Genomic DNA, 21,669 nt, shown 5'->3' with positions numbered 1-21,669 from the left:
ACCTTTATCACAGTAAAAACAACAAAAAGTGGGTTAACTTAGAAAATGATCTCAATGGACGAGACTCCCAAATTGTACTTTGGAAAGGAGGCAAGGGGCTAGGGCCGGGCACCTACATACCCTTCCTTACGAGAAACTTGTTGCTTCTTATCAAAAACCGAAATAAAGACTTTCAGATCACAACCCTCCCGGGCCCCTTAATTCCAATTTACGATAATTCTGCTTTTCCGGCAGGGTTGAATAGAGAGACATTTCTAAATAAAAGAAAAGATTCAAAACCCATCATCCATGACTATTTAAATGAAACTGGGATGAAGTCCCTTAGGGAACTATTCCCAGAGGAGGAATCATACTCTGTTGACTGGTTCTTCTATGAACAACTAAAAAGTTATATCCACTCAATCTCTAAACAAGCCAACATCAACAGGCCGCTAACTCCCTTTGAGAAGCTTTGCATATCAGCAAATCCCCCAGATCATACTGTCTCGCTGCTTTATAAAATCTTCCAAGAGGGAAGGGCTCCGCTGCAGGGTTGGCCATTGTTTTTCTCAAAATGGGAGGGCGACCTAGGAAGACCCTTGTCATCTGAAGATAGGGAAAAAATTCTTCTCTTTTCTTCCAGATCGTCATTATGCGCAGTATCACAGGAGAGGAGCTATAGGATTCTAGCAAGATGGTATAGATGCCCCTCCATGGTGCATGCGGTATTCCCCACGACTCCTGACGTCTGTTGGAGATGTTTAAAGGAAATAGGCTCCTACATGCATATCTGGTGGGACTGCCCCCCCATAAGGGATTTGTGGCTGGCCGTCTTTAAACTTCATAATAAGCTGTCTATCACACAGATCCAACCTTCACCAAGTCTAGCATTGTTGTCTCTATGCGACCTATCAATATCTAGGTTCAAGAGGGGTATCCTCAGACACTTTCTTACTGCAGTCAGAAATCTGATCCCTAGGTTTTGGAAACAAGAAAAATTTCCTTCCCGTACAGATTTTGTGGCAGAACTTAATGACATCTATAGAATGGAGCAGTTGATAAATCAGTCACCAGGTAGCGCAGAGAAAACTTACAACATATGGGCCCCTTGGATCGCTTTTAGGGAAACTCCTGAACTAGATCTCTGGGTTTCCAGAACCCGACGCACTTTATAGCCTATTCTCGTATGCTTCCAGGCCGTTCCTCGGCGTGCGTCCTGTCCGCTGGGATGTGGGGGCAGCCACACTCCTTCCCTGAATTCCCCACACCCTCATCCATCCTTCTTTTCTTCTTCCCACCCTCTTTTCTTTCCCATTCCTTACTTTCTATGTTTGTCCTCCTCATAACTAGTTCGATTATACATATTGTATTTTGAATATCCACAAAGAAATCTAACAATTGGTACCATCTATCCCGGCTGGTTTTTATTGTTATCAGCTCATGATTTCGGGATAGCCAGGAGCATTGCTGATCAGAAAAGTTAAATCATAAGACATAAATGCTGTAACTATGCTCCTCTTGTTCGACTTAAAATTACTGCCTATCATTGCACAGATTTACCAGTTTGTAACGTTTGCCTTCGTTTTTTTTTATTGCTGTGACCAATAAAAATGATTTATACAAAAAAACGTTGCATGCAATTTTTTTTGTCCCGATGGACTGCAAAGACACGACGCATATGTCGCACGACAGATGCCACGTGTGGCAATCCGTCGCAATGCGTCGCTAATGAAAGTCTATGGAGAAAAAACGCATCCTGCGGGCAACTTTGCAGGATGCGTTTTTTTCTCCAAAACGACGCATTGCGACGGAGGCCAAACGACTCTAGTGTGAAAGTAGCCTTAGTAGTTCCCTAACACGCCAGCAGGGGGGGTGACCTACCGTATTTTTCGGACTATAAGACGCACCAGACTATAAGGCGCACCCAGGTTTTAGAGGTGGAAAATAGGGAAAAAAAATTTTTGCAGCTAAAAAATGTGGTAAAATATTTAATAACATAAATGACATACTATTATATGTGGTGTTATTATATATAATAGTATGTTATTATGTTGGAAGCTGTGGGACCAGTGCGGTGTCTGTAAAGCACTATATGAAGATGCTGGAGGGTGAGTATAAGAATGGGGGCACAGGGCTTATATTTAAAGCACCACTCCAGCACTGCAAAATAGCACTGGAGTGCTGCTTTAAAATCCCATGGGAGAACTATAACTCCCAGCATGTCCTGCAGATCCTATGACATGCTGGGAGTTATAGTTCACCAAAGGAGTGGCAGAGTGCTTTAGTGTGTTTTGTAAAGACTAACCTCTTAAATGTGGCAGCCAGCCACACTGTGGTGAGGTTAAAGCTGGAGCATCCCATGACTGCTTTCCTTTCCACAGCACAGGTTATGAGGAAGCTGCAGATTCTAGTGGAGACTGGAGAGCCTGAAGGACCTGTGATGATGTCAGGAAGAGGGAGGGCTCTGAGCTGCCATGTGATGCTCCAGCCCGCCCACTCCTGACATCATCACAGGTCCTCCTGCACAGAACTCAGCGTCCAGCCCAGGCATGGCAGGCAGGTATGCAGCGATCTCCTCTCTCCTCTGGCCCCTGCTGCTGCCTCCTCTCCCCCAGACACACAGACCTGCCCAGCTGCTGCAGGAATCAGCGCTGGAGAAGCCATGTGTGTCCCTGCTTAAGCATTTGCTGCTCCCGGCTCACCGCTCAGCTGATAGGTGGGCGGGGAGCCGCTAATGAATATTCACTGCATTTAATCATCGGGAGCACATGGTTTCTCTAGCGCTGATTCTGGGCAGCAGGGACATCCTGAAGTAGGATAACAGTGCGATCCCACTCACTGCTGCCCCCCTCCCCACATGCTACATCCGTACCATAAGACGCACCCACACTTTCCTCCCAAATTTGGAGGAAAAAAAGTGCGTCTTATGGTCAGAAAAATACCGTAATTGCTCCACAGCACCGATGCTGCCAGACAAAGCCCCAACAGCTCTGGGACACCCCACGCCACGGACACAGCACTTGTATAATGTCGTATACTACATATCATGCCCTGTACTGTGGTATATATTCGTACTTGAGATTTTCTTAATCTTTCTGTAGTTTTGCTGTAATAAACCTAGTAAGAAACTTAAATGGACAACAGAGAGGAGGGGGATGCAGCTGCAGTTTCTTGCTTAGTTTTTTACGGGGAGAGCAGCAGCATGTGAGCTGGCTTTGATTGGGTGAGGACACTTACATCACACCAGGTATAGTCCGCCCATTGGTCAAGTATGGAGAAGGAAAAAGAACTAGACATCCAGGTTCTGCACAACTTTTCTGGCTGCTTATGTAGAATGATAAAGTCTAATACACCGTGTGTAATGGCGAGTATAATACCACTGTCCTAGATAAATAAGGAGATGCTGTAGTTGGATTTTTGATTTTTTAAAAAGGCGACCAGTGATTGTTTTTACGCTAATTAGAACGAGGTTCTAAATGTTAGTTTCTCCACTAGTCTCCCTGAATGTTAGGATTAGAGCTTATGTTTTACCATCAATGAGAGACTTACGGGTAAAACATTTCCCACCTTTGGACATGTTGGTACATTGACAATAAATCCTTGTGATAAAGAGACTTCTGTTGCCTGAAGATGATTTCAGGCCTCTGTCAATGTTCATTGTTTGGTCGGGCTTAGAATGCGACGTTTCGCAGAGTAAGTTCCTTCCAGATGAGCTTAAGACTGATACCAAAGGGGAAAAGATATTTGTTCTTCATCTTCCTGCCCCCACCTTTCCTAGTGCCCAGGGCCCTTCGCATCCATAATTCTTCGTTTTGTAGCCTTGACTCCTTGCCAGGCACATCTGTCTCACCATATGCCTGGACCCTGCAATCTGTGCCGAGCGACTTGTAATACAGCTCCGGTGAAAGCCCTTCTGGGACACAACACACATGTGTACCCTTCAGCAATTGGCGAGCTGCCATGACCAGCCTGGTTACTCACCTTTCATACACCTAATTGAAATATAGTGAGATCTTTGAGATTCTGTCAATCCACCCCGATAATTAGGGATTGGACGTGTGTTGATGAGCCACAGCAAATGCCATTGGCCAGGGCTGGACAAGGTTATTCTCAAGAAGAAATGGGAATCTATAAACGTTTTCTGCTTTGACCCCATAGTTGTACGTGAGCTAAAACCTGTCTATGAGATCAGCTATGTTGAAGAAATGTTGCTTTTTGGTGTTTATGAACGTTAAGTAGCTTCTTCCTTGTGATAGTCGGAGGAGGCAGAGATGTAGCGCTGTCACTTACAGGGCAGCGTAAGCAGGCGGCCGTACAGGATACCGTATCCTTCTGAACCTGTGGAGTAGGAAGTCCTGGCCTATTTATAACACAATACCCTGCAGGAGGAGAAATGCCACAGACTTCCCGACTGCCCCGCTACCCTGTGACTGCTGTGCTTCCCTTTACCACCCACCGTCCAGCTCCGTTTTTATTGCTCCCTGTTCTTGGCTCGGTATGATGTGACCTCGCTGTCGGTTAGTGCATCCTGCAGAGGGGACGTGCAGACAGGCACAGCCTGTCCAGAGGCGCCCCCGAGCTGGAACTGCAGTCCTGGAAATGGTTGGTCACCCCCACCCTTGGTTATTAGAGATATATGTATATATATATATATATATATATATATATATATATATATATATATAATGTAGCAGCCACTAAAGCCAGATGTTTGCATTTCAATTAGACCAGACAATTATAGTAATTGACCACAAAAACAAATTTGACACTGACCTTTATTTCCCCGTATATTTAAGAATTCCCCATTTTTCCATGGTCCAGAACATAGCCATGTATGAGGACAAGTGGTTTCCTACATCTCCTCTGCTACACATCAGAATCCCTTGATTAGTGCGGAGAGGCAAAATTGAGATGGGGTACACAGAAGTAGCTAAAATAAAAAGCAGCCTAAAGGCAGCAATTTGGAGATTGCCTATAAAGCAGCATTTCACGATTTACTTTATGCATCCTAGTTTTCTCTAAAGTTGCTAAGACTTTATTAACGATTTTGCTGAAGATGACTTTTCTGCCTTATTTTGTCTTCCTAGGCTGTCCTAGATGACAAGACGCGACCCCTGGAACTGAAAATCTGTCCTTTATTCCTGGTTCCTGATACAAATGGATTTATCAATCACCTCCCTGGGCTGCAGCAGCTTTTGTCATGTCAGATCTATATACTAGTTATTCCTCTCATAGGTAAGATCTGCAGTGCAGTAGGGACAGTATGTTCCATAAGGGACAATAACTCTAAATACCAGGTGATCTAGTATACAGTACATTAGTAGGAATCCATAGATTTGTGATAACTGCATTGATCGTGCAGAGATGTCTTAAGCTGATTGATTGTTTTTCAGGAGCACCTCCCCGATTTATTACAAACAATGTAGATCATCATGTCACAGTTGTTCATTATTATCTTCTGGTACAAATCAGATACTTCTACTTTACAGCACATTCCTTTATAACTGAGGAGCATGCAGTCTCACAGTTTGAGCTTATCATCCATTTTTTTATTTAAAGAAAACCGGTCATGTTGTTTTTTAAAAAAAAAACTCTTAACCTGCAGATATATGGTTAATCTGCAGGTTGGTATCCTTCTAAAACTGCCTGGCCGCCGCACTGAAAGCCTGGCTACCAGGATAAAATTACCTTTATTCCTTCCAGCAGCCTCCAGCTTTCAGTCATAGAGGCGCAGCTTCGGTCACCGCTCAGTGCATAGTTACAGCCGCCGCTCACCGCGCCCCGGCACTGACTGACAGCTGGCTCAGCCCTGATGCAATGCAGGGCCGGCTGTCAGTTATTGCCGGGGTGTAGTGACAGCCACCGTTCATTGTATACTCAGCGGTGACTAAGGCTAATTTCACACTAGCGTTTTCTGCAATCCGTCACAATGCGTCGTTTTGCAGAAAAAACGCATCCTGCAAAAGTGCTTGCAGGATGCGTTTTTTCCCCATAGACTTGCATTGACGACGCATTTGCGACGGATTGCCACACGTCGCATCCGTCGAGCGACGGATGCGTCGTGCTTTGGCGGACCGTCGGGAGCAAAAAACGCTACATGTAACGTTTTTTGCTCCTGACGGACCGCTTTTTCCGACCACGCATGCGCGGCCGGAACTCCACCCCCACCTCCCCGCACCTTACAATGGGGCAGCGGATGCGCCGGAAAAATGCATCCGCTGCCTCCATTGTGCAATGCGTTAAACGCTAGCGTCGGAATCTCTCCCCGACGCATTGCGACGGGGAGATTCCAACGCTAGTGTGAAAGAAGCCTAAAACTGCTCCAGCCACGCCTCTATGACTGAAAGCCGGAGGCTGCCAGGAGGAATAAAGGTAATTTCGACGCGGTAGCTGGACTTTCAGTGTAGTGGATAGGCAGTTTTAAAACGCTATTAATCTGCAAATTAACCCCATATTTGCAGTTTAATAGCATTTTTTTGAAATGAGAGGTTCCCTTTAAATTGGAATGAATCATAATTCTAAAATTTGGAATTTGAGAAGTCATTGCGTTAAAACAGATATCCAATTATAGTTTTAGGAGAGAAGTGTCTACCAGTTGCTAATCATACCTTTTTTTTTTTTTTTTTAACTACGTCATGAAAAGCTACGTCATCTGTCTCTTCAGAGGCAAAGGCAGCTTCACTCTCTCTCCCTCATGATGTATACTGTAAAACTGCGTTTTCAGATTGACTGCTGTTTCTAGGTGTAATCTATCTAAAAATGTCTATTCAGACATTTACATTTCCATTTTCTGAAGGTTACAAAATTCACCAGGAAGAAGTATCTGAACCATCGTTGGTGAGACCTACTGTTATGTACCTTCTCAGTAAAAAGTCCTTGACCCTGGAGCCCACCTCTAATTTACTATACGGCACAGTGAATATGCCAGTTATGGATATGAATATTGATCTTTGCAGGGCATTTTAGAAAACCATGATCAGATCAGATCATACTGATACTGCTCAGAAAGTGTGATGATTGCAGTTGGCCGTGACTTACGTTAGCTGTATGCAGTCCCTATAGCCTTTGCTGTGGTATTGTAGGGTGAGTATGTGCGTTCCCTGATTCCTGCCGCCAGCCCTCATCTGCCTTGTGTGTGACTGCACTCTGGCTATGGCTGCCGTGCTGTGCAGCTCCCTGGCTGGGCTTGGTGCAGAGTCGCACAGCTGAGGGAGCAGCTGCTGGAACACACGTCCCCGTCACAGCTTTTTCTCCATATAAAGCCAGCGGTGCAATCTCTGACTGGTTCCAGTTATTGCTAAACACTCGCCCCTGGCACAAGTACTGGTGTTACTGGGTGGTCTGGCCAGCTCCCTGGATTTGGGAGTTCTTTCCCTGACCGAGAGAAGGAGCCCTGTGGCGTATCTGGTTTATTTGGGTGGGTTTAATAAGAAGTCGAGCACGCTTTCTTCCCTGTGGAGGAATTGAGCATGCATTATAATCTCCTTCCTGTCACACAAATACTACTGTGTCCATCTGTTTATGAGCCGCCTACAAAAAAACTCTGTCTGTCTAGACTAGCATCGCTAGAACTACACAAGTGTGCGGTGAATTCCACATTTTTATTTCTTGACGAATGTTACTTCTATTTTTCAATTAAATCATCTTGTAAATGTAAAAACTGTGACTCGTAGTTTCTCAGCTACTAATGATACAATTTGTGCTTTATGGTGAATTGACCAAAGCATTAAAGGGAATCAGTCAGCAGGTTTTTACTGTGTAATCTGCAGACAGCAGGACACAAAGGCTGAAACACAGAATTCAAGGATGTGTCACTTGTCAAAGCGTGCGCCGTTTACTAACTGTGAAGGATTGATCACCAAGATATTAACATTACCAGACTACACTAGTCCAGCAACACCCCCTACTGTGATAAGCAGCTCGCTGTCTACGAACATTGTATATACAGAGCCTGGTGTGGGCGGGGCTAGCTTTCTCAGCTCTGCTTCATTTTAAATCTAAAAGCTCTGATTGTGTCAGATCGGCTGCACCCAGTCCTCTAAGTGATACATCGTTGGATTCAGGGTCTCTTTGCCTACATCATACTGCTTTCAGACGAGGTAGCAAAAACCTGCTGACAGGTTCTCTTTAAGTGGTATTATAATTTTACTAATAGACCTTCCCCCTGATGTGGCTGAATGTGGAGCATGGCATTGGTTGACCTTTTTGGTAAGCTTCTTTAGTAATATAGAGATCATATCATCTGATTTCTAAAGAAATATTACCTAATAACCAAAGTCTTTTTATTTGGTTTGTCTTCCCCACTGATCTCTGTGCCACCTGCCATTATGTGTAGTCTATGGTGTGTGATGACCTCCTCATAATGCCTCTGGCTGTGGCAGAGCTGTGGGTGGTACTGAGAACAAGCGGGCAGGGCCGGGGGCAAGAGACACAAATGACCAGTGGGGCAGCTGAGAAGAAATGAAAAGGTTAGCACAAGACTTAATATTTCAGTAGTTTACGCTCAACTGCAGGTTATTTAAATTTACAGAATATTTTGGGTCACTGTTAAGTTAATATATGGAGGCTCATCAAATGGGCAGTGCAAAAATCACTCCTTTCTATCTAACTTGCTGCCTGTTGTTGAGTGTGATCAGTCTCTATCTGCTGAGGCGCAAAACACGGATTACACGAAATGGGAACAGCACCTTCTTGCTTATTTGTCGGTCAAACTGCAAATAGACATAACCAAGAGGCAGGCAAACCATTGGGCAATGGCAGGAGCAGGGCATGCTGGGAAGTGAGGGCAAGAAGCATTCGACTGATGAGGAGGAATCACACCTATAACGGTGCGTGGCAAATTACAGAGCATGTAAATCGGGACAGTTCCTGGGCACATCTGATTCTTACGGGAATCAGAAGCTGTCTTAATTTGTTTGGGGTGTGAAGGCAGCAAGACCGTGCATTCACTCTGTTATTTATGGGGGGAGGTGGGGAATTTTCACTTGGATCTCTGATTTTTCCAAATACAGTTTTAAGAATAGAAGCACAATAGAATTTACCCTGCACACTGTGAACGCGGTCTAAACCCAGCGCCGGAATGTTATCCGTTTTTTTTTTTCAGTTTATCGTGTGGTGGTTGATTTTCACTGTACAGATACTGACCTTTGTGCGCTTTTTTAATTGCATACTACAATGACAATGTGCTGTGGACGCCACTACGAGTTCCCGGTCGGCCAAGTAGCATTGCAAATTACTTGAAGGGTGCCTTACAGATGAGAGTATGGGCGACCACTCAGCTGGTGATGCTCCCTGTGTCCGAGATCTTTTGATAAATGCACTAGTGTAAAGGGGTTTTTACTGATGACGGACTACCTTTAAATGAGGCAATGTTTATAGAGTATGTAATATACCGTATGGGTTTAGGGTAAGCATGCTCGCCAGCTGTGTATTGCGATTTGCACAGTTAGAATATGTTCACAAATGCGTTTTTGATGCTTTTTTTTTTTTATTCAAAGTTTAAGCTGCTTGCAAAAAGCAGGTTTTGCTTAGTTTTTGTGGCATTTTTTGCTTCGTTTTTATTGCTTCGTTTTTTTTGTCAGAGTGCATTTGTCTCTTGTGCATGCTGATACAGTTTTGTGCAAAAAAAAATTATTTTTCTCATTCAATTTCATCAGGTTTTCACACCAAAAATGCATCAAAACCTGATACATGCATTTTTTGCAACGCAACATGCGAACAAAGCCTTAGACACCATGTTAAATTTGTCTGCAAATCATGCTGACCTATTCTTATTGTGAATACCTTATTGGTTTCATTTCTGAGATAAAGCCTTGATGTAATAGCACCAGTATCATGTAGGTTTAACCGAGCATCTGACATCCTGCTTGTTGAGCTTGGTATTGCCCGAAAGTGTCCAATTATTCCAAATCCAGAAGGTGATGATGTAATGCCTTGGCTATATTCTGGAATATGATGTCACATAGGAAAATCTTATCCTTAGTAAAGAAGTTAGCATTGCATCCACATAGGTATATTGTGATGAAGCTAAATAAAAAAGTAACCAATGTGCCCCACACACACACGATCCTCTGCTGATCCTCACTTCATCAAGCTTTTATGGCGTATTCTGTGAACATGCCTTAAAGGGGTTGTCTGGCCTTAGGCTAGAAATCTGCAGGTAGTCTATGCAGGCTTGTGAATTCACACATCATGCACACTGCGCTCCGCTGTGAGGATTCTCTGGTGCTGACAGCAGCAGACGTGTGACTGCAAATGCCTAAAATGGATTTGCCTCCTTAATCCAGTATAAGACCGTATCTATCCATTCAATTTAAGGACTTCTGTAAATAAATGCTCCTGGGTTGATTTTTATTGGTGGGGATGTTTTTTTTCTTTGTACATCAACATGACCTTGGGGCATGTTACATGAGCATATACAAATTCAAGCTGAAGCGGATTTACTTTTAGTAAAACAGTAAGCAGCCGTGTGTCTTCACAGAAAATCAAGCCCCGGACACTTGGTAGTTCATACAGCAGTACTGTCACCAGATTTCACAATACAAACAGAATACATTTTTAAATAGGTCTCAAACCTGATGAGGCTGGTTTACTTACTCTGAAAAATCCATATCCGAATAACTGTTTAATCCTAATAATACAACTAGATTTTTATTGAGTCCAGCAAAAGGGTACAGTCAGTCTGTGGGGCAGCTGCAGCTTGTACTGAGCCGTGTGAGATCCCATCAGCAGGAGGGACACTTAAGAACTTCTCAATACCGCCTCTTTAACCAAACTTTTCCTAATCTAGAAAAGATATTTTCTATTACCAGTTTTCAGGTCACTTTTTTAATCACTATTTGTAAACCAAAACCAGGAGTGGGTCCAAAATATGAAGTGTTGCAAACCTTTCCAATACATATTTTTTTCTGTTTGATTTCCACTCCTAGTTTTGGCATCAAAATAGTGAAGCAAAGCACTGACCAAGCTGCTGCTGTGTGAAGGTGTGCTTAAAGGGCTGTCTCTTTTCAATTATTTTTAGCCAGCAAGAGCTGAGATGAATAACATAAGAAACCATTCTTTACTTGCCTTTCTCTAGCGCTGCCTTTCTGACGCTGCTTCACTGTTGTTGATTAGTTGCACGGGTGACACCACGTCGATGGTGAGGCAGCCAATGTAAGGGGTGAGCTCAGGGATTGGCTGCAGTGCTGTCAACATCACTTCACCACTGTTTCACATCATCAAAGACCGTACCAGTGGTTCAAAGGCCGTTCCGGACCATTGAGGGCAAGTAAAGCCCAGTTTCTTTTTTTTGTATACATCACTGACCTATGGGCTAAAATAGTTGAATCTCTTTAATTTTTTGGTATATTTCATATAACACCTCCTATAAAACATCATATTTAGAGTTGAGAGTCCTCGGTGGTTGATACCTTTTAATGGCTAACTGAAAAGATGGTAATAAATTGCAAGCTTTCGAGACTACATACGTCTCTTCATCAGGCAAAGACGTATGTAGTCTCGAAAGCTTGCAATTTATTACCATCTTTTCAGTTAGCCATTAAAAGGTATCAACCACTGAGGACTCTCAACTCTAAATATTTTTCTATCTACTGGCTAACACGGTACCAAGATATATTTCTTTCCTGTATAAAACATTATGTAAGCGGCTCATTTAAAAGAGATGTCTCCTTTTTCCCCAGTTTTGTCTGCATGTTTCTCGTTTTACTCATGTGTTTGCCATATTTTGTACAATTCGCCATAGACACTAAGATAATTTAACCAAATAAGTGTTCATGTTGGTTCTCAAGACCCGTTGAATTCTCTTCTGAAGTTTGGACATTTGTCAGACCAATTTGTTTTAATAGGAGGTCTGCGTTATTTTCTTCTTTCTTCAGTGAAGGTATTGCCTTATATCTTTCTTCAGTGAAGGTATTGCCTTATATCTTGTTGGAACATCCTTCTGTCCATGTGAATATTTTGGTAATGACGATGTATTATAAGAATCAGAGAAATCTTTTGTTTTTGTGCCATCGTTTCTGAAAAACTGTGTGCATTTTTCCGTTCTGTAGTTATTCATGAATTGGACGGCCTTGCAAAAGGACAAGATGTTGATCAGCGCAGCGCCGTGCAGGCTCGCTCTCTTCAGGAGAAGGCCAGGAAGGCCATTCAGTTTCTAGAGCATAGATTTGAATCCCGAGATCCCTTTCTGAGAGCACTGACAAGTCGTGGTAATGAGCTGGAATCTATTGCCTTTCGGAGCGAGGATATTTCTGGACAGAAGGTACCTTTATTCCTCCTGCCGTTTCAGTGCTATGTGGCTGCCCTTTACATGAAGTGTAGTAATTGACCCTTATATCCCGATTAGGTTTTTTCTGCCTTGTACTATATAGGCACTGGGAGGGGATATAGAGGTCACTAATTATAGGGGGCTTTGGGTAGAAGCTAGCGTTGAGGAAAATGATTGGCACTGCCCTGATTCGGCATCCCGTCTGTGATACCTGGACCCGGGCAGCGCAAATAGTATTTTTTCTCAACTTTGGTAGAAGCACCTAGTGATCAAGGAGGTCATCACATTGATATTGCTTTCTGGTTTCTTAGGGAAACAACGATGACTTGATCCTGTCGTGCTGTCTTCATTACTGCAAGGACAATGCTAAGGACTTTATGCCGTCAAATAAAGGTAAAGCTTCATCTTTGGCCCAGACTCGCTAACCTCACAAATGCTTTCTTCATTTTTGGACTCCCTCAATATACTAGTGTAAACACCTTAAGTCATGCCACTTCCTCCCATTCCTCCAGCCCTATCCTGTTGTGGCAGATTAAAGTGACATCATGAGCTGCCCAAACCCATCTGTCATTGGATTAACCTGCCACAGCCGTCTATGTTGTTTACAAAGACAGATCCTGGCCTAGTCCTGACAACTGCTGGCCTCTGGTTTGTAACACGGAGGATGGTTACCAGTGTCGCAGTGACAAGCTTCCCCCTCCTCCTTACAGATCTCCTCCGCTCCCACGTTCTTCCTCCTGTGAGAACTTACTCCTAAGCTGTTGCACATTTCCTTTTGGCTATCAATTTCTATTTTTTTCTCTTCTCATCATCTTCCGTTTTTCTGTACCTCATCTCATTTTACTCTCTGCCCTTTTACAGACGATCCGATACGCCTTAGAAGAGAAGTTGTTCTGCTGACTGATGACCGGAACCTCAGAGTCAAGGCCCTGACCCGACATGTCCCTGTGCGAGACATTCCTGCCTTTCTGGCGTGGGCCAAAGTGGGGTGAAGCAGACAAGAATCAGAAAGGAAGAATCCTTGCGTGCAAGAAAAAAAAACAAAAAAAAGAGAAGAATATCCAGTGTGTGACCCGCCGGGGCGAGAAGTCGTTAGTCGGTCTTGATACATCAGTTCAACTGCCCCATGTTAAACCACACACACAAACGCACCCCAGACTCAACCCATCGTCTGAAATCTAGAACAAAAGCTGAAAATGTCCCCTTCATGCACCCTCATCATGAGCCTGCTGTAACTTGTCTGTTAGTTCAGGTGGACGGGAGTGCGAAAAGAAGGGTCTAGGTACTGTATGTTGGGTCTGACTGGTCAGTGAAGGTGCAGAATTTAGTAAGACGATGATCCAGAGCAGGATTTCACTGGCAGGTTTCCTTCCATGGGCACATCTCCTCATGTTTTCCTTTTTTTTCTTTGCGCCCTAGTAATACCTGCCTCACGAGGCTCCATTGATAGGAAGCAGTGGTCTCCGTTCCCAGAGAATCTTTTCTTGCCATCCTATTTCTTTAACTATAGCAGTGCATTTTAGCTTATTGTTTTTATTTTCTGTTTTATTTTTCTTTATTTTGGACGAAAGTTTCTCTTTACCGGCTGATGATATCCCGGTTGTACTTTGAAACACTGAACGAACTTCGGCGCAGTTGTACGCTGATGCATATCCCCCTCTTATTTTCTCCCCATCTTTTGTATCCTGGACATTGCTACTTTGTTTTCTTCTTATTTTCCCCCTCTTATTGTTTGCAGAAGCTCACCTCACCCCTCTGTTGTATAGGGAGATGCGTAGGTGTGGCTATTAAGCTCAGACTTGAAGGATGATGTTGCTCTCTATATGTCCAACAATGCTTTTCCGTTACTTGACCGATCCTCATCGCTGCACACACCGGGTTACACAGATGTTCTCGGCAGGTTTCCCTGGCAGGGAGCACTCTTCAGCATTTTCTGTCATTCCAAGCCAAGACCTGACATCTGAAAATCCTAAAAGTCTTCTGTAGGTCCTGATGTCATCCTTTTCCCTAATACTTTATAAGATCAGTCTGTAGGGATAAAGGCAGAAATCAACCACATGGTCCTGGCTACATACTAGTTGGCTTGGACTTTGGCTCCTTTTAACTTCTTTGTGTTGCTGAGAGTGTCCGGCCTCATGCTGTGCCGCGGTGCGGACAGCTAGGACAGCGTGCATAACTCCTGCAGGACGAAGCTGGCCAAGGATTATTGGGCTACATTTAGGGACCAGCCTGGTTATTGGAAACCAGAGCGGGTATAGATAGATAAGGCTGGCTCGCGGACAGAGGCTAGTCCAATGGTCATATTCTATACAGATAACATGACGGACGGTGGAGGCTCTAGATAATAGCGGTGATCGGTTTCATTTTTGTGTTGTGAACTTTTTCAAATTTGCGTGTACAAAATAGTTTTAGTTAGCAGTGAGAAGTGATGACGTTATGTGGGTTTGTGTTGGCCGAGTGCAATGATTCTGCTTGCAGTGAAGACCTTCCATAAGGCTTCATCTATTTTTTTAGTTTAGTCGCTTCTCCTGTCTGTGTGGCTTTTTGTATAGTAATGTAACCTGGTATGGCTATAGATTAGTGGTGTTTAACTCTTTGTGTATTTTTCAGAATGATCTTCCCATCTTGGTGATCCTGAACCTTACTGGTGCTTGCAACCAGCCTAAATCTATATCCTATGAATCCCACTCCATGCACTTCCCGTTATTTAGCAGAAAAGGCTTTAACATCAGCGTGACGCAAGCTCAGCGCCGATAGTCCAGCATTATAGCAGGCGTACGGAATGAATAGTTATGTTAAATAATCCTATTTTTCTGTGGTTATTTTATTACTTTTGTTTTTGCTTGGAAGACATTTTTTGTTGTATGCTACTTTTAGATTGTGTCGGCTAAAAAAAATATCTTAATAAATCTAATTTTACTGTAATCTGTGTATTTAGTTTTTCTTGTATCACTTTGTGAATTTTAACCCCTTAGTCACTGAGCTGTTATGTACTGTATTTGATTTTTTTTATTTGCTGGAATTTTTTAAGCAGATGTATTGGGTGCAATGAAAGTCAGTGACTATTGGTTTTGTCGCTGAGCCTCCCCAAAGTCCTGATTGACGCCGACTCCTGCATCATTGCATTGAATATTCCTTCTGTATAGATTTCTCTCATTACATTTTGAATTAAAAGTCAAACAGTGGTAAGGTGAGTATAAGCAAGATGCCATTTTCTTTTTTTTTTTTTTTCTTTTTTTTTCATAAATCAGTAGTTCATGTGAAAATAAGAAACTTCGTAATATGTCTTATAGGTTTTTTCTCCTTCTGGACTGAGCATTCATTTTCAAAAGCCTCAATTTATTCCCTTCACCACCTTGGAATTTTGCATTTTTCCATTTTTTCTCCTCTTCCCAGAGCCATAACTTTTTCATTTTTCCATCAATATGGCCATGTGAGGGCTTGTTTTTTCATGGAAAAGTTGTACTTTTGAACTACACCATTGATTTTTACCATATAGTGTACTGAAAAGTGGGAAATAAATTCCAGGTGCCGTGAAATTGCTAAAAAAAAGTGCAATTACACAATTGTTTTTTGTGTTTTTTTTACAGTGTTCACTAAATGCTAAAACTGACCTGTCATTATGATTCTCCATGTCATTATGAGTTCTTACACCAAACATGTCTAGGTTCTCTCTTTATTTCAGTTGTGAATAAAAAAAATCCAGATGTTGTAAAGGAAAAAAAAAATGTCATTTTCCGAGGCCGTAACAATTCCATTTTTCGTGATCTGGAATTGGGTGAGGGCTTATTTTTTTGCGCGCCCTGCTGATGTTTTTGTTTATATCATATTGAGTTTATTGATCGTCTGCAAAGTTTCGGCAATCAAAAAATGTACTTCTTGGTTCATTACGTCGTTTACCGATCTAATTAATTATTTTTATATATTGATAGAGCGGGCATTTCTGAACTCAGTGATAACAAATATGTGGGGGGTTTTTTACTGTTTATTTTTAATAGGACAAAAGGGGATAATATGAGCGCTATATATATATATATATATATATATATATATATATATATATATATATATATATATATATATATATATATATAATTTTTTTTTTTTACTTTTTTTTTTTTTACTTCAATAGCTTCCATAGGAGACTTGAAGCTGCAATCTTCTGATCACTTGTGCTACACAGAGCAGGGCTTCAGCAGAAATACTGATCTCCTATGAACACCGGCCACTGGCAATGACAACCACAGGGGTCTCCTGCAGTCCCCGAGTTGTCATACCAACCTTTCGGCGCCTCGCGATCATGTGACAGGCCTATGGGAGCACCTATGTGTGGGTCTTATGATGCATTCTGTTAGTTGCTGCCCACTGCTCCAGTTTATTATATCTTTTTGAATCCTCTCTCTCTTCTCTACTATTTAGCTATCCCTCCTAGCTTTGTGTCATCAGCAAATTTAATCAGTTTACCCTCAATTCCTTCATCTAAATCATTGATAAAGATGTTGAACAATACAGGGGCCAGGACAGAACCCTGTGGGTACCCCACGTGACAGTCTTTCAACTGGATGTGCAGCGATTTACGACCACTCTTTGGGTCCGATCACTAAGCCATTTATGAATCCACCTAATAGTTGCCTTGTCCGTTCTATACTTAGTCGTTTTTCCAATAAGGATGGTGTGAGATACTTTGTCAAATGCTCTGCTGAAGTCAACATATACTATATCTACAGCATTTCCCTGATCCACCCAGTCAGTGATTCTGTCATAGAAGGAAATTAAGTTAGTCTGACATGACTTATTAGTTACAAACCCATGCTGACTCTGTTTAATCACTTAATTCTTATCCAGGTACTTACATACATGTTGTTTAACCCCTTCCCGACCTGTGACACAGCATATGCGTCATGAAAGTCGGTTCCAATCCGATCTGTGACGCATATGCTGTGTCACAGAATGATCGCGTCCCTGCAGATCAGGTGAAAGGGTTAACTCCAATTTCTCCCGATCTGCAGGGACAGGGGGAGTGGTACTTCAGCCCAGGGGGGAATGGCTTGCCCCAACGTCGCTACGATCGCTCTGATTGGCTGTTAAATGTGCAACAGCCAATCAGAGTAATTTGTAATATTTCACCTATGAAAAGTGGTGAAATATTACAATCCAGCCATGGTTGATGCTGCAATATCATCGGCCATGGCTGGAAACACTGATCTGCCACTAGGATTAGGGTTAGAACTAGGCTTAGAATTAGGGTTAGGGTTAGAACTAGAGTTAGGGTTAGGCTATGTGCACACGGTGCGGATTTGGCTGCAGATTGGCCGCTGCGGATTCGTAGCAGTTTTCCATCAGGTTTACAGTTCCATGTAAACCTATGGAAAACCAAATCCCATGGTGCGGAAAATACCACACGGAAACGCTGCGTTGTATTTTCTGCAGCATGTCAATTCTTTGTGCGGATTCCGCAGCGTTTTACACCTGTTCCTCAATAGGAATCCGCAGGTGAAATCCGCACAAAAAACACTGGAAATCCGCAGGTAAAACAAATTTTTTGTGAAAAAAAGTACTTTTTCATTTTTACGGATCAATTTGTGAAGCACCTGGGGGTTCAAAATGCTCACTATGCATCTAGATAAGTTCCTTGGGGGGGTCTAGTTTCCAAAACGGGGTCACTTGTAGGGGAGCTCCAATGTTTAGGCACACAGGGGCTCTCCAAACGCGACATGGTGTCCACTAAAGATTGGAGCCAATTTTTCATTGAAAAAGTCAAGTGGCGCTCCTTCCCTTCCGAGCCCTGCCATTCGCCCAAACAGTGGTTCCCCCCCACATATGGGTTATCGGAGTACTCAGGACAAATTGTACAATAACTTTTGGGGTCCAGTTTCTCTTTTTACCCTTGGGAAAATAAAAAAATTGTTGCTAAAGGATCATTTTTGTGACTAAAAAGTTAAATGTTCATTTTTTCCTTCCATGTTGCTTCTGCTGCTGTGAAGCACCTGAAGGGTTAATAAACTTCTTGAATGTGGTTTTGAGCACCTTGAGGGGTGCAGTTTTCAGAATGGTGTCACTTTTGGGTATTTTCAGCCATATAGACCCCTCAAACTGACTTCAAATGTGAGGTGGTCCCTAAAAAAATGGTCTTGTAAATTTTGCTGTAAAAATGAGAAATCGCTGGTCAAATTTTAACCTTTATAACTTCCTAGCAAAAAAAAATTTTGTTTCCAAAATTGTGCTGATGTAAAGTAGATATGTGGGTAATGTTATTTATTAACTATTTTGTGTCAGATAACTCTCAAGTTTAACAGAATAAAAATTCAAAATTTGAAAATTGCGAAATTTTCAAAATTTTAGCCAAATTTCCATTTTTTTCACAAATAAACACAAAAGTTGTCGACCTAAATTTACCACTAACATGAAGCCCAATATGTCACAAAAAAAACAATTTCAGAATCGCTAGGATTCGTTGAAGCATTCCTGAGTTATTACCTCATAAAGGGACACTGGTCAGAATTGCAAAAAACAGCCAGGTCATTAAGGTCAAAATAGGCTGGGTCATGAAGGGGTTAATAATTTGTTTAAAGATCTTTCCTGGTATGGAAGTCAGACTCACCAGCCTATAGTTCCCCTGGGTCCACCTTCTTCCCCTTTTTGAAGATAGGAACAACATTTGCTCTTCTCCAGTCTTCTGGGACTTCTCCTGTTCTCCAAGAATTTTCAAAGATTATGGGGAGTGGTTCAAAAATGTCTTCTGTTATCTCCTTCAGTAATCTGGGGTGTAGTTCATCTGGACCTGGAAACTTGAATTCATTTATGTTAGCTAAGTGTTTCCTCACTATCTTTTTGTTTATAGATATCCTGGATTCTTCTATTCCCTTAATAGGACAGTAGGATGTCTTGTGATTACCTCTAGCTCTTCCCTCCTCTTCTACACTCCTCCTTCATAGAATTTTAAGAACACCAACTGTCATCTTTCTCAGTAATTTTGCTGAATAACTATTTTACCAATGAATTGACAGTTAAAGATCAGTCCAGGAGGAGAAGTAATCAGATTTCTCTGATAAGATATATTACACATTTGCCTTTTTCATGTGTACTGTTGATTTATGGGGAAAAAAAATTAAAACGACCATTACTCTTTAAATCAGTATTTCCTGGTATCCCTTTCTCATGAGATTTTTCTTTCCTTCATTAGATTTATCTATATTGAAATTTGATATACAGGTAAGTTTTAGTAATATGTATTATCCATATAGTCAGATATACAGAATATTTCACATTTTAGCGCATTCATGTTACAGACAGCCCTTCAATGACCACTCTCCTAAGACCGTTACATAACGTATGTGATGTTTACAGTATATTGTATCTTTGGTCTCCTTTACAAGCTTATCCCGGAGAGTATTGTACCAGTGCCATAGTATCTCTGCTTTGGAATATTCTGCTGCATCTTAAATCACAGAGAAATGAGCAGTTTCACAATATCCCACCACATTGTTACATCTCCATTGTGACTGGGGATTTTGCTTTCTGCACTATTCTTTTTTGTTACCTCTTGTTTCATTATATGAATTATGAGAAGCTACTCCAGCTTTACTGGGTCACTGTAAAAATGTAAAATGTCCGTACTGTATTGTAGACATGGATAAAACTTCGCAAAGGTTCCACTGTTGGTAATGATTATTATGTGCAAATATAAAGTCTTTTTTGCCCTGGCTTTCAATCCTATGACATATTTTTAACAATTTTGACAGGTATCCGCATAAAATGCCCTCTCCATACACAATCAATTAGAATTGCTGCAGACTCAGATGACCACCTATTACATGGCCCTCAACTGATTTCAGTGGTCGTCGTGTAATGTCACACGTTTCCTCTAATATGTCTCGATATACTATAGGTTTCTTCCAGCTATGACAAAATGTGAACACTGATTAGTTGCAGCGTTCACGTGATGTCCCCAATGGATGTTGTTGCATCGGCAGGAGACACAGCACTGAGTATGAGCGGTGCTGATCCTTGACGTTTAATTTGTTTTCCCTGCTTTTTCCCCACTCTCCTGGGTCCCCTCTCAAAAACATGTGCTTCTATTTGGATTTTTCTTTCCCCATCACCCCATTCATTCCTTTGTATTCATTCACCCCGCCACGCAAGTGATTTCCCTATTTTTCTTCTATTTTATTTCCATTAGTATTAAGCGTGTATTCTCCATTTATTACAGGAAAGAAATATATCTTAGTACCGTGTTAGCCAGTAGATAGAAAAATATTTAGAATTGAGAGTCCTCAGTGGTTGATACCTTTTAATGGCTAACTGAAAAGATGGTAACAAATTGCAAGCTTTCAAGACTACACAGGTCTCTTCATCAGGCAAAGACTAAAACAAATTCTGAAGAATCACATATTTATGCACAACATGGCATAGAAAAAAAAAGGGGAAAAACCATGGATAAGACAGGTGACATGAAGCAGAATGACCATGGGTGATTAACAGTTACGTCCATAAATGTTGGGCCAATTCTTATCCATGGTTTTTCCCTTTTTTTTTTTCTATGCCATGTTGTGCATAAATATGTGAATCAGAATTTGTTTTAGTCTTTGCCTGATGAAGAGACGTATGTAGTCTCGAAAGCTTGCAATTTACCATCTTTTCAGTTAGCCATTAAAAGGTATCAACCACTGAGGACTCTCAATTCTAAATATTTTTCTCCATTAATTGAAATTTGTAGAATAAATCATGAACACCTATTGACTGGACTGTAAGTAAGATCATAGTCTTACATTGGTAATGAACCTGAAATTGTCCTTTTTAAATACAAGGGGGTACCAGTAAAAAAAACAGGGATGGTCTATTGGAAGGCGCAGTACTTGTAGTCCGGAATAAAGTGTCATAGACTCACATTGTTCATGTGTGTCAGCCATAATGAAATGGGCAAAACATGTTGTTAAAAGCATGGTCATACAGTCACCCCCCCCCCAGAAGACCATTCCTATTACTTTCACTTACTCCCTCATATTACTGCAATAATGTGTTGGTTTGTGTGCATTCGTTTAGAAACCTTAAAGGCCTCTCTGTCAAAAACTAGCTTGTAAAGGGGACCTCATCTCCACTAACATGCCTGTTTTATTCTGTTTTTATTACCCATCAAAGAACAATTTCCCTTTTCTTAGAAGTGTCAGTTGTGCTGTTTCTCTGTTATCCCTCCTAAAAATGTATGACGAAATTGACAACTAGACATTTTGGCATTGAAAACGTATCTGTTGTTTCAAGTAGCTTTTCAGAATAAGTTGTGCAGTGTATGTATATGGTGAATAACACTATTTTTCACCATTTTACGACTTGCATCTTGCATTTCCAACAGTTTTCTCCCCTGCGTACTATCTCTGATTTTCAGTTTTCTCTGGGCTGGTGGTTGGAGATTAGCTGGTGTAAAA

At 41.8% G+C, this 21,669-nt stretch overlaps 1 protein-coding gene across 2 annotated transcripts in view; it reads left to right on the top strand.

The window, feature by feature from the left end:
- SMG6 (SMG6 nonsense mediated mRNA decay factor) overlaps positions 1-15,172 on the top strand; it is a 349,120-nt gene extending 333,948 nt beyond the window's left edge. For both annotated transcript variants that reach the window (XM_069761370.1, XM_069761371.1), the window contains exons 16-19: positions 5,067-5,214; positions 12,030-12,241; positions 12,559-12,640; positions 13,109-15,172. In XM_069761370.1, the coding sequence (XP_069617471.1) occupies positions 5,067-5,214; positions 12,030-12,241; positions 12,559-12,640; positions 13,109-13,239 (573 nt within the window). In that variant the 3' untranslated portion in view covers positions 13,240-15,172. The remainder of the gene's footprint in view (positions 1-5,066; positions 5,215-12,029; positions 12,242-12,558; positions 12,641-13,108) is intronic.
- The last annotated feature ends 6,497 nt before the right edge of the window (positions 15,173-21,669 follow it).

The sequence above is a fragment of the Ranitomeya imitator genome, chromosome 3, assembly GCF_032444005.1.
Source record: "Ranitomeya imitator isolate aRanImi1 chromosome 3, aRanImi1.pri, whole genome shotgun sequence".
NCBI classification, from domain to species: domain Eukaryota; kingdom Metazoa; phylum Chordata; class Amphibia; order Anura; family Dendrobatidae; genus Ranitomeya; species Ranitomeya imitator.
Note: the sequence above shows the minus strand (reverse complement) of the source record. Positions and strands in the feature narration are given on the sequence as shown.